At 36.9% G+C, this 13,313-nt stretch overlaps 1 protein-coding gene across 3 annotated transcripts in view; it reads right to left on the reverse strand.

Annotated features, from left to right (window-relative positions):
• Positions 1-2,677: 2,677 nt before the first annotated feature.
• The window catches only part of LOC140165612 (ubiquitin-conjugating enzyme E2 T-like), a 264,610-nt gene continuing 253,974 nt past the window's right edge, over positions 2,678-13,313 (reverse strand). For all 3 annotated transcript variants that reach the window (XM_072188897.1, XM_072188895.1, XM_072188896.1), the window contains exons 3-7: positions 13,017-13,086; positions 11,502-11,607; positions 10,662-10,760; positions 9,837-9,923; positions 2,678-3,927 (exon numbers count right to left, since the gene is read on the reverse strand). In XM_072188897.1, the coding sequence (XP_072044998.1) occupies positions 3,715-3,927; positions 9,837-9,923; positions 10,662-10,760; positions 11,502-11,607; positions 13,017-13,086 (575 nt within the window). In that variant the 3' untranslated portion in view covers positions 2,678-3,714. The remainder of the gene's footprint in view (positions 3,928-9,836; positions 9,924-10,661; positions 10,761-11,501; positions 11,608-13,016; positions 13,087-13,313) is intronic.

The raw sequence follows: 13,313 nt of genomic DNA on the forward strand, positions 1-13,313 counted from the left end.
TATGGAAGATGTGCCCTTTATCTTCCACACAGGCAGTGCCAATTTCAAATGATGTCACCGATTCAGATAACCCGCATTTGAAAATACTACCTGCGTGGAAGATTAAGGTCGTGTCTTTATAGGACTCAATGGATTTCAACTGGTTATAGCCCAATGGTATATATTTTGAGCCCTGGTACATGTATGCAAAATATTTTTTAATTGTTAAACATCACTGAACATTGTAGAAATATAGACAAGTATATTACCAGTACTCGTATATCCTTGGATTTATTACTATATAATTCGATCTACATTGTAAAAGTACCCTTGTGCTTAACAAAGTCATTTCAGTGCGGTATGTGTGCTGCGTTTTTTAAACTTGATAGCTTCACGGCCATTTGCAGCTCCATGCCCAGGTGATTTTCATATAAAGTCATGCACATATTGTAAAACCAATCGCACTGAAAGACGCACTTAAGCAAGTCACAAGAAAAGTTCAGAGTTGGTGACTAAATTAAGGGAGGTCGAATATAATATTATAAAATTTGTACAAAATGTGTCTAGCCCTTATAATCCATTCTAACAAAGAATCTTGTAAAAACAAATTTGGGTTATTCCTTCATGTAATTTTACACAAAAGTAGGATTTGAGTATTAAAAGGGTTAGGATTAGGGTTAGGATTTGGGTTAGGATTAGCTTACACAAAATAATCACATGAAGGATCTGCCAAGATTTGCATGAATCTTGTATTGAACAAATAATTTGTGAAAATCAAATGATTCCAGCCAGGTTTCTTTGCAAAATTCAAGATTGATTCTTACAATGTGTATGTCAAGATATTTTAATCATGCCTTTGCTTAGATCTTCACATTCAGGTTGTAATTGGATGTCTTGCAGGCGATTTTACATTGCCAACAGTGTCTTCCGCAGCAGATAAAATTGTTCCGGTGCAGAAAGGAGAACAAAGCACTGAACAAACCTAATCGCTTGTGCAGAAAATCAAGGCTGAGAATTGAAAGTCTCTATGGAGAATTAAAAATGTGACATCTGTAGCAATGGAACATCGCCCGCAAATATGTTCGGACTATATAACCTGGCCTTTTTACAGGTTTGCAGTTTACTGCCTGTGACAGGTAGTGTTGTTTTCCCAGGTAGTGTTCCGAGTCAGTGAAGAGGTCTTATTTACACTTCCCAGAATCCTTTGTCACATGATATTAGACTGATAAAAACATGGGTCGATAGTCAAGAAATAATATATTTTGCAAGATCTGGATGTGCTCTGTTCATTGAGGTACATTTTGTCACTATCAACCCATGCGGTACTAGATAGATCAGTACAGGAAATTGAAATGGAAGAAATGCATTATGGGAAGTGTAAGTTATCTTCTCTGGTTTTGAGGGATTAGTGCAAGAAGGCATCATTTGCAATAATATTATAGCTGCACTGAGACATTTGGCATTCTATACTGTACACATCTAGAAATGTGACATCTGGCTATTGCAGATAGGGCCTTCTTGCACTGGGCTATTCCAGTTGAAATCCATATACACCCTGAGGAAGACATGACATTAATCTCCCACACAGGAAGTGTGAATTTCGAATGGGTGACCCAATTTCAAATATACACCCCCTGTGTGAGAGATTAAGGTCATGTCTTCCTCAGGGGGTGTATGGATTTTAAATGGAATACCCCATTTTCAAGTCACACCTACTGTGAAAATGTAATTAAAAAAAATATTGGCCCTTTGCACTGATTCGTCATCTTGCTACCGAAACCAGGATCTCTCTGCAAAAAGTTCATATTTTTGCTTTTCTAGCAACATGCCAGAAGGCTTTTGCAAAGCATGCATATGAACAGCATATATATATGCAACTCATGTGCTTCCCAAAATTAGATTATGTATGAATAGAATTAATCATTTAACACTTAACATACGGTATAAAGTTATAACTGTGACATACCCTTGTCAAATTTAGTGATATTTGTCAAATATGTATATGTGGATGGAAAAATAAAATGTATTTACCAAAGAAAATAGTGTTGTAAATGTGTTTTATTGACTTACTAGCAACACCTGAATTTGGAGCATACGGCTGTGATTTCACATAATGCCGAATAAAACTCCCAATTTAACAAGACATTTGGTACATTCCTAAGACATCTTTGTGTATTCCTCATACATTTGGATGTATTTTTAATATATGAGTCTGAATAATAATAGTTAATAAAGGGATGTAGACGGTTTATAACTTGGTGCTATTTGCCAGTATGCGTCGATCACATCGATAACAACACCCACATTTTTGGGTAATCAGGTTTGCAGTATTAAAGGTTCTTAAGAGTTGGTCAAGGGCAAGCATCAGCGCGGTGGTGGGATGGCCGGATTTGGTCTGCGAGCCACAACATAGAACCCTATGAGTAATTCTTAGTAATGGTAAAAACTCATTTTCAAAATCAAACAATCAGGTTGTGGCACAAATGGGCTATCCCAGCTAAAATCCATACACCCGCTATGGTTGACTTAGGGATTCAATCATGTTTCACCGTTGTTCATCACCGATTAACAACGATGCGTCCGCGTCGTCTGAGTGGTTCACGAGCGAAGTAAACCACGCAGACGCGCCTGACGTCAGTTGTTAATCGGTGATGAACAACGGCTAAACATGATTGAATTCTTTCAACAACGTAAACAAGCTAAAGATATCTAATTCACATGATTCTTTCATTCGGAATGTCCGTTTGTCATTGCCGCTCAACCTTACAAGAAGACAGCGGTATTTCTCTGTTGATATCACTGAGCAATAAAACTTAAGAATAAAGCGGTATTATTTAATGTATTTAGCTGCTACCGTCAAAGAAATCTCGTTCATGTTTACGCATACATTCCAGACATGACAATTTTACGCGCTCATGCCTAATGCGTGTGCGTAACCTTGCGTTCGCGTATACGCTACTGGTCTGTGGATTCATCACGGATTAACAACGCTTGGCTCCGGTACAAAGGTATAGGAAGAGTTGAAATCTATACCACCTGTGTGGGTGTTTAAGGTCATGTCTTCCATATATAGGTGTGTGGATTTCAACTAGAACAGTCCAATATAAAAGAAGTTATCTCTCCTTTCAGCTGTATATACATCTCAAAATGTATTGACTCATTCCCTGTGATCATATCCAGAGATGTTCAATTAGAGGTGTTGGTAACTCCTGTAAATCTATCTGGCCTTTGTCCAGATGGCCAAGCACAGCATCAAACATGAGAGCTTGTCCTAGGTATAGGCGACAAAGGTATCACCCCCTTATAAAATGTTTTAAAAAAAACATTACATTTCCTGATTTTTTTTTTATGGCTCAATTTCCAGCACAAGTTCCATCTCTGCATATCACTTAGGCACCAACCTGTGCAATGATCTTGAAAATGACAATTACTGTTCAATTTGAGGCCGTCACTGAAAAAAAAAAGTTTTTTCACAATTTTACACAATACAGATACACATGTTGAGTTTGTATACCTTCCTCGAGTCAGTAAAGTATATAAAATCAAATTTTGTGATTTTCTCAAACACTGATCATTTGTGTAAGAATCGGTTATGCTAATTGAATTCCTGGCATCATTTCCTTTCTGAAAATGTATACATTTATATACTTTTGGAGATAAAACAAAAATCAATATCAGAATTACTGCCTCGAGGAAGGCATACAGACTATATCCTGGGGACTTGTCACAAGTCCATTATGGAGTAGTCTTTGGAACTTTACAAGTGTCTGAGTTCTTCTCTAGTAATATTCTCTTCTCTGCTTCTCCTCTTGCATATTTCTGTTGGACTACGCTACTGCTCGGGTGGTCATTTTCATCATCTGACGAATCATCTGATTGGTCACTGTCAGAATCGGACGATGAATCGGATTGGCTGGAGAGTTGTGTTGATTTGCTAGTGTTTCCATTCTATTGTGAGAGAAACAGAATAAAAATGATAAAAACAATGATTGTGGCTAAATTTTAATACTGACTTCTTGGTATTTGCAAGATTTCAGAGCCACTTATGTCATTTTCCAAAACCATTTATCAATAAAAATTGATACACTATCAGGGGTAAAGTTTTTTATTCTGTATTATATTCACTTGTTTATATATATGTGACCAGCTCCAACAAAACCCGGAACAAGTCATCAGGCATGTTTTTGAGTAATAGGCCTTTAAGGGTTGTGTTTAGCTATTTCAGGTGGGTAGGGGTAGAAAAAAGATTATTGCCATTTTGACCAAAACATGTGAGTATTTATGATTTGCCAAACAGAAACTAACAGAATAATACCTAAAAGTATCACTTTTTAATCATTTTTGTCATAAATACAACTTTCCACAATTTACAATTATTTGTACCGGGGTGTGCCTGTTGTCAAGTCGATAAAGATTGTGATGTAACATTCCATACAGAGGGTATTCAGTACGGCGTGACAGAGCCATTATATATCATTCAAATAAAAGTCTGGCCTCTACAAGGTTACAATAAGGGAACAAACCAAAAGATCGATGACGTCCAATAAACGTAACTTGCTTCGTTTCTCAGCTGACCCCCTCCCTCCATGCCAGAAACGTAATAATGAAATGTTGAAAATTTTGACATAATAATAATAATGACACATTCTTCAGACCGATGTTTTTGTACAAACGTAATCGAGTATTTTTACCCCTTACCCCTTAAACGAAACTCGTTTATAAGACGTCATCGATTTTTTGGTTTGTTCCCTAAAACAGGTAATAGGTATGAATGGCCGTGTAATCGATCTAGAGAAACCTGTCTCGCTGTCATATGCTGCATGGGTGTCCCAGAATGATCCATACCGGGAAAGTTGAATTTTGTAGGTATGAATAGCATTGTTATCAGTCGTATTGTTTTGAGTTCTAAATATTACATATATTTAGCTTTCTTGGTAATTTAAGATTTTAAAGATCCAATGTTTCTAAAAGAAATTACAGAATATTGCGTACAATGGTGAAGTTTAAGTTTTGACAATACAATCTATTATGAAAATAATCAATAACCGTTCAGCACAAAGTTATTTGGAAAAAGTTTTGCAGCTAATTTTGTTATGATCTATCGATTACTAGCATGCATGGTATAAAGGATTTGTTTTAAGCTTGATTGACCTAATACTGCATGTGTCGTCTTTGGCGGCAGTTTCGAAAATAATGATTGCGGTGTGTGAGTTTCATCATTTGAAATGCCGGCGGAGATTGATTTAGGGGCCTATTATAAAAATATTATAGAGAAGATTTGTCCTTGTGCCACAGCATGTATTTATGTCCCTGTGAAAGGTAGTGTTTATGGCAAACACACAACTAGGAAAAGGTGAAGATTACATTTGCAGCAAGTTTTTCTTGAACAAGTTATATCCTCTATAAGAATTATCTTTTTGGCGTAAAATTTATCGTAAAATTTTTTTAAAAAATTCAGCAAAAATATCGGGACGAATATTGAAAACACATGAAAAAGGTCACTTAAATCAATATTAAGAATTATTCAGTGTTTCAAGCTCTACATTTGTGCCAAATTTGGTGTATCTCCTATGACAACTGAATGATTTCTACACTATATTGCAAAGTAGGTCTACGTCTGGGCATGATAGTGATAAAGCAGCAATGTCTTGTGCTTATGAAGCCTGTGCTGTAAGTTACACACATGCAATTTTTGTCCAGTTTTAAGAATATCAATATCACGGCAAAACGAATCAAGTTTTTGCAATGAAAGTAACACAATAAGTAGGTGACATTTATGTCATTGTATTCCATGTACCGGTACTAAAATTAAATACACTGTTGATTAATTTTTCAAACACGGTATAGATCATTCTGGAACACCCTGTATCTTAGAACTGTCCTTCAACACAGGTGGTAGTATATGGTTATATTGTTCCGGTCCATTTATGACATAGCCATCCTCATTTTAATACATGATAATGCAATAAAACATGAGATCGGTTTGAATGCATTGTGGAATCAAACTAGAGACCTGTTCCTTTGTCACCTTTATAGACCTGATAAATCAAGCGGAACGATTTCATGTCATATCGTTTTACAGAATTGGTCGTATTGCCAGCGTTGCAGTGTTATAGTATTAACTTTGGGCTTCTTATGAATTGACTGTCAATATCAAGTTATAGGTATATACATTAAAACTCAAACGGGAGAAAGAATCGCGCATACGCATGTTAGAACATTTTCAACAATGTTTTAAAATTGTATATTACAATGTATTTACATTAACATTGTACCCTAAATAACATGGACATTTGGGTGATATGTTGATGTAGTTACGGGCCATATTTAGTGCCGATTTGTGTCCCAATTTGCTTTTGACTTGCCTGGCAACACTCCATAAAATATGGCTAGTCGTGTGAAGACAAAGTTGAAGACCTATAAGGAGTTATATTCGTTCTCAAATGGAATCATTATGAAGATCGTAAGTAAAAGTAATATAATAACATAGCGCTATTAGCTCGCCTATGAACCTTGATATTCGTTAGTTAACCGGATAAATAACTTCGGCAAAACTGACAAACTTGTACCAAAATTGGCGTTAACTCGTTACTGTCGAAAATGTACAAAATATGGCTAAATTCCGTGAATCTGAAAATATTGATATTTCAAAATTGGTTACTTGTATTACCATAAATCGAACATGGACATGTAGGATGGTATCTCCAGAAGCCTTTTTGCCTAAAAAAATGGAATTTTGTTGAATTTAGAGTAACAAAATAACATGCGCCAGACAGTGGTCGACGAGACTGTAAAATCAGGTAGAAAATTGTGTATTGACGAGCTTCGAACATGCCTTCGTCTCATTCCGAAGTCACAAATATCTATCATAATTCTTATTTTAAGGTTCTGTAAATACCTCAGCAGAAAGATAGGGTTATCGTCCAACACGGACTACTCGAAAACAGTTCGCGTATAAAAAAGTGCGTGGGCTGTTTTGCATCGTTATATGTACAGGCATATTTGAAGAATTTCCTATAAGCTAATAATATTAAGGATGCTGAAATATTAATCTAAAGACTTCATTCTTTCATGTGCACCATAAATTTTGCACCTGAGATAGTAAAAGGACATTGGGACTAAGTGGACTATCAAATCCTTGGAAGTACTTATTAAAAAGAGGTTTATTTAATCCATAATTGACAGTTGAACTATGATTAATCCCTATTCAATCCTGTGTAAAGCAGGAAACTAATTAGTCCATTACTAAGAATGGCAATTCGGCAAAAATACCAAGGTATCATTTACAAAGTATTGATGCTATGTATATAATTTTGGTATCATTTTAAAGCTTATTGTCCTGTGCTTACATTTTTATTCAAATCATGAAATGTTAACAATGCAACTTGTTCCTGGTTTTGTAAGAATAGGTCAACCAATCACAGCAAAATATACACAAAATTTGGGCTGTATCCTTGCTTGGTGTAAGATATTCATGAATTTAGACTAGTGTTAAGACTGCAGCTTACATTAAATGCTGTAAAATCCTGGTCGATCCTTCATGTATAATTATTTTGTGTAAGCTAATCTTAACCCTAACCCTAATCATAACTCTAACCCTAACCCTAATCATAACTCTAATCCTAACCCTAATCATAACCCTAAACTAACCCTAACCTTAACCCTAATTTTGTGTAAAATTACATGAAGGAATAACCAAAATCCTTCAATAGAAGATTTCTGTGGTAATCTAATTCCATGCTCTTTTACCCATTTGAAGGATAATTTGGATTACCAAATTATCCTTTGCCATGCCATTGTAGAAGAGATCATGCAGATGTTACTTTTTCAAATACGAAAAGTTGGGGATACCATAAAGATTCGCCTGTTGGCGCATATGGGCTCCTTGACATAACTGGTATTTAAGGCACAAACTAAAGAACCCTCCTGTAAAAATCCCACCACCAAATAAGGGCACAGGTCCTTAATTCTTATTGGGATTTTCAGAGGAGCAAGCTCTCTATTTGTATGTGAAATTTACCTTATTAAGGGAGCCCATGTGTGCCATTAGCTGGATCTTTGCGGTATTCCAGTTGAAATTGATACACCCCTATGGAAGACACGTGACCTTAATCTCCCACACAGGTGGTGTTGATTTCAAATGGAGACACTCATTTCAACTGGATGCATTTCAAACAGATAAATCAAAGGGTTAGTAGTGTAAGAAGGTCTCAACTGCAATAGCTGCCGTAGAATGCAGGAACAAATATCTATAGGGCATGCAGCTACAAAAATGCATTGCAGATAGGTGTCTTCCTGCACTATATCCCCACAAAAGTGCATGCTAGCCATAGGCTGCAACATTTAGAGTCCCAGTTTTGAGATATTTTCTTAAAATATCAAGAGCTATCTCAAGAACCACTAAACCAATACTAGGACCAATACTTGAACTTGAACTTACTAGGCTTGTTTGTACTCATTTTGATGCATCATGCTGATTCAAAATATGGCATGAAAAATGTACTATTTTGAAATATCTGAATTTTAAAGAAAAATTGGAAGATGTTTTCTGCACTCGACACCTGTGTGGAGAGGGTTAACTTTCACTCATTCTCATAGCATAGATTTGACCCAAATGAGGCATGAGGTTTAGATAAGAGGAAGAGGTGGATGTGAAGTGCAAAGTAGTTGTCATGTGTAGGGCCTATTTGCCACATTCAACCCTCTCCAACTGCAGACGAGAATGACCATATTTGGATTCAGTATGAAAAATGCTTTAAATTGGGTACTAACAAACCTTACATTGGTTCATTTGTTCTTGAGATAACTCTTGGTATTTGAGAAAGTATCTCAAACTTATAGACTTTACATGCTGAACCCTATTTGTAGCTAGCATGCAAAGCATTAATATTTGAGCAAAAGAAGTCCGGAGTCTACTCGATCAACTGCATGTCCTCTGTACATGGCAATCACTCTGCACCCCGCTTACTTAGCTCAGCCTTGTACCCGACTCCCATATCAAGAGCTCAGTGCAACACTGTGTTATCTCCAACTCCCCTGTAGAGTAAAGTTATGTATACCGTAGAATTCCGTCTACAAGCATATATGCCTCTAAACTAGGTTTTTTTGACAAAAAAGACGAAAGGCAAATACCTCTACAAACACATTACAATAGATTGATCTTGCAATAATATGTGTTTGTACAGCCGCCTATATCAATAATATAGTTGTTCAAACTCCAAATAATGTTTTTGTGGAGAGTGTCTGCCTCTCGTCTCTTTCACCGAAAAACCCTCGTTAGAGACATTATATCGTTATGAATACGGCAGACGGCCGAATCCGGATTCGGCTTTTGGTAAATTCATTTTACACATGCATTACATTTGAATTAGAGAATAAGGGATCAATGCTATATCTATAGAGGGCAGCATATCGAGTTTTTAACGGTTGCCGTCTGTGACCGTACTGTGATGCACCGTCAACTAACCGTGTATGCCGCCCTCTTTTAATTACTTATTATGCTGTTATCATCTTGTCTCCGTTAAAAAAATGATATGCTGCCCTCTATCATGTACAGCATTGATCCCTTGGTCTCTAATTCAAATGTAATGCATTCGTAAAATAAATTTACCAAAAGCCGAATCCGGATTCGGCCGTCTGCCGTATTCATAACGATATAATATGCTTGTAGACAAGGTTTTACAGTATTATGCAATTACCCTTAGCAATATGAATAACATAACATGGGAGATAAGTAGGTGTTGCGTTGACCCCTCGATGTGTGGACAGATTTGACTCAAAAAGAACATTGAATTGTTGAATCTCAATGCAACTTAATTCACTCAGAAACTCGGTTCTAAAATGTGTGAACCCCTTACCAATGCTGTATCTTGCATAGCATGCCTTTCTGTCCAGTCTTTTGCCTTCTGTTCATAAGCGTGTCGGCTCTGTTTAAATTCATCTGCCTGTACATAGACAACAGAATTATGTCCAACAGATTTAATCAATTGAAAGAGACCAAGTGATCATTTTGGATGCTTTTTTCCTTGTCCTACTCTGTGTATTTCACTTCTCCCCTGATTTTCCACTGAAAATGCTAGCTTTGTATTTCTATACCCAGAAACACAGACTGACAGAGTACAAACAGGTTTCTAACTCTATCCCTCTGTCTGTATGAGTCTGCCCTCCCCTATGTCACTATAACTCTATCCCTCTGTCTGCATGAGTCTGCCCTGCCCTATGTCACTATAATTCTGTCCCTCTGTCTGTATGTGTCTGTCCTCCCCTATGTCACTATAACTCTATCCCTCTGTCTGTATGTGTCTAATAAAATAATGCATATTTATAGAGCGCTATAAATGCAGTTTCAAAGCGCTGTACATTAAAATATCAATATCAATATACCCAAAATACAAATTTTACAAGTTTTACAAAGATAAAAGATCAGTGATCAAGATACATAGCTTGACAAATTAAAAAGTACACCACTGCAAATATTATAAACAATTTATAAAACACTATGAACCAGCACAGAAAACTTATTTAAAAATACCCTTTAAAAACAACAGTTTATGCACACAAATATACTACTAGTAATCATTGGTAAATGGCACTATAACTCTATCCTTCTGTCTGTAAGTGTCTGCCCTTCCCTATGTCACAATATCTCTGTCCCTCTGTCTCCCTTCCCCCACATCACTTACTATGTCAGCCATGAGTGGATCATCTGGGTTTGGTTCTGCCATTAATAACTGTAGAGATGTAAGTACTGTGGATATATTTAGGCTAGGTTTCCAAGAGCCCTGTAATGAAAGAACAAAGAGGTTTAACAGATATTTGATAGAAAAAATTAATGCAAAGTTACATTGAGATGTTCAAGCAGGACAACTGACTTTATCTTTGAAGGCTTAACCCCGGACCTAATGCACCATGGAAAAGCAGGTACCCAAACCATATAATGGCCATGCTCTTACAAATCACAATGCAAGTGTCAAGACTAGCAAGGATATCATTTCAGTCAATGTTGGAAGCTTTTGTCCATACAGACACTTACTACAACATACAACTGAATGGGGCTTCACAATTTCCAACACTCGGTTTCTTCATTGTTTTGTCATTTTGTGACCTGCTAACACGAAATGAGCACAAAGTCGCATATCACAATGTTCTTTTACACTGGCCTGGACCTTGGTGAGTTGTAGATTTGGAATGGAAATGGAAAAGCCCAATGATATCTTACCCTTCTTAGAATACTTTGCGACATTCCTCATCACATCAAATGACACTCCTATTTAATACTTTGCACAGGTTCCCTTTGTTTTCATGTTCGTAAAAGACTGGGTGAACATGAGTCCATAGTCAAGAAATCTTTTGCAAGCTCTAGATGTGCTCTGTTCATTGAGGTACATTTTGTGACTATCGACTCATGTTGCACTAGATAGCAAATCAGAACAGGAAATAGAAATGGAAGCAATGCATTGTGGGAAGTGTTCAAACATACATATGCTGCAGACAAGAAAACATGAAGGTTTGGTTGTACTCACACTTGGCGGCATTTTGAGGATATCAAGACATATTCTTCCCGCTGTATCTATGTTAGGATGATAAATTGGAGTAACAAAACGCATCTTGGGTGGCTCAAATGGATATCTACAGAAGAAAAAACAAAGTCTTGTCATCAATTACGTATTTATATATAGAGAGGTTCAGCTCATGCGGTCTAGTACCGCCCATGGTATAGAAGGGAGTGCCACGCTGGCATGGTCGAGGGGTATAGGGCCACGGTGAGTCACATGTACTCCATGTGCGAATGTCGGGTATCAGAAAGGTTAGGGAGGAGGGTTGCCAGTTAGTAAGTCCCTCAAATTAAGAATTTCAACAGGCAGTCAATCCAAGGCAACTTGATATAAGGGCACCTACATGTAAGCATTTACATGCTTTTGAATGGTTTGAATACAGAGCACCAAAATACATGGCACCAAGTGCAATACTATATGATTCTAGACTGGGGGATTTTCCCCCCACTATTGCCTTTGGTAAGTCATGGGGTGGGGCAAAATTGTCAAAAATGGGCTAAAAGCACAAAAAAGACCTAAAAATCATAAATATCAGGGTGGCCAGCATCCCACCACAGGATCATGATGGGGTGGAAGACTTATCACAAGGGGGATCGAAGCTGCACTTTAAGTCGCCCCTTGGCTACACCACTGCTTTTGGTACCTTTGGTTATTTTGGGGCTACTACGTACACTACTCTACTACTACATGTAGATTACTTCTAATAATAATTATTGCACGAATTTTACACCAAGTATATGATTTGGGTGGATTCCTAGCTAATGGTGAACTACTATGTATTTATGTGTATTCCAAACTTATACATTTGGGTGTATTCTTAATACATTGAGCGTATTCTTAATACATTTAAGGCAAGGGTGTATTCTTAATACATTTGGGTGTATATCCTTAATATGTTGGGTGTATTTAGGCAAGGGTGTATAATTCTTCATACATTTGGGTGTATTCATAATATATTTGGGTGTGTTCTTAATACATTGGGTGTATTCTTAATATATTTAAGGTAAGGGTGTACATGTATTTTAAATACATTTGGGGGTATTGGGTACATTTGGGTGTGTTCCTAATATGTTGGGTGCATTTCTGAGACATTTTGGGTGTTTTAGTAATTTTTCTGGAAGGGCAGAACTTGAAAAATTCAAATGTTTTTTGTGTTTAATTTATGCACTGTCATTGAGGATTGCCAAATTGATCTGGATGGTTGGGTGACGTGTCTGCTTGGTATGTCGGAGGCTCGCTATGTCAAAAATATTTTTAAAATAAGTTGAGTATAGAATAAGGTTTGCAGACAGTGAAGGAGGAGTAGAAAAACAAATTTTGCAAGGAGTTATGGAATGCCGACATTCTATGGTGCAATGCATTTGGCATCAGATCAAGTGAGATAGCGTATTCTTGTGAAGACTACAGCAGTGCTCCATAGCGCCACCTGAGAGAGAGAGAGATTTGATCTGTGCACCTTGCATGACTAGTGTGTGTAATTACCTTTCAGGAACTTGAATATCCAACTTAAAAATACCACCAGCATAAGGTGTCTTCTCTCCTCCAAGAATTTCTGAAAAGACAGAAGAGGAAAATAAACGAAAAATAAAAGAATTGATATTAAAAGGAATAAATCAATGAATCTTTGAATGAAGAAACCAAAATTAAAGATTGAATGCACCTAGGAACATCATCATCATCATCAGTCGGCTGCGGAGCAGGCGACTACAAGCTTTCTCCAACTAATGCGATCTTGAGCAAGCGAAACAATTTTTTTTGGTTGCAGCATCCCTTCAGTAT

This window comes from Amphiura filiformis, chromosome 12, assembly GCF_039555335.1.
Source record: "Amphiura filiformis chromosome 12, Afil_fr2py, whole genome shotgun sequence".
NCBI classification, from domain to species: Eukaryota; Metazoa; Echinodermata; class Ophiuroidea; order Amphilepidida; family Amphiuridae; genus Amphiura; species Amphiura filiformis.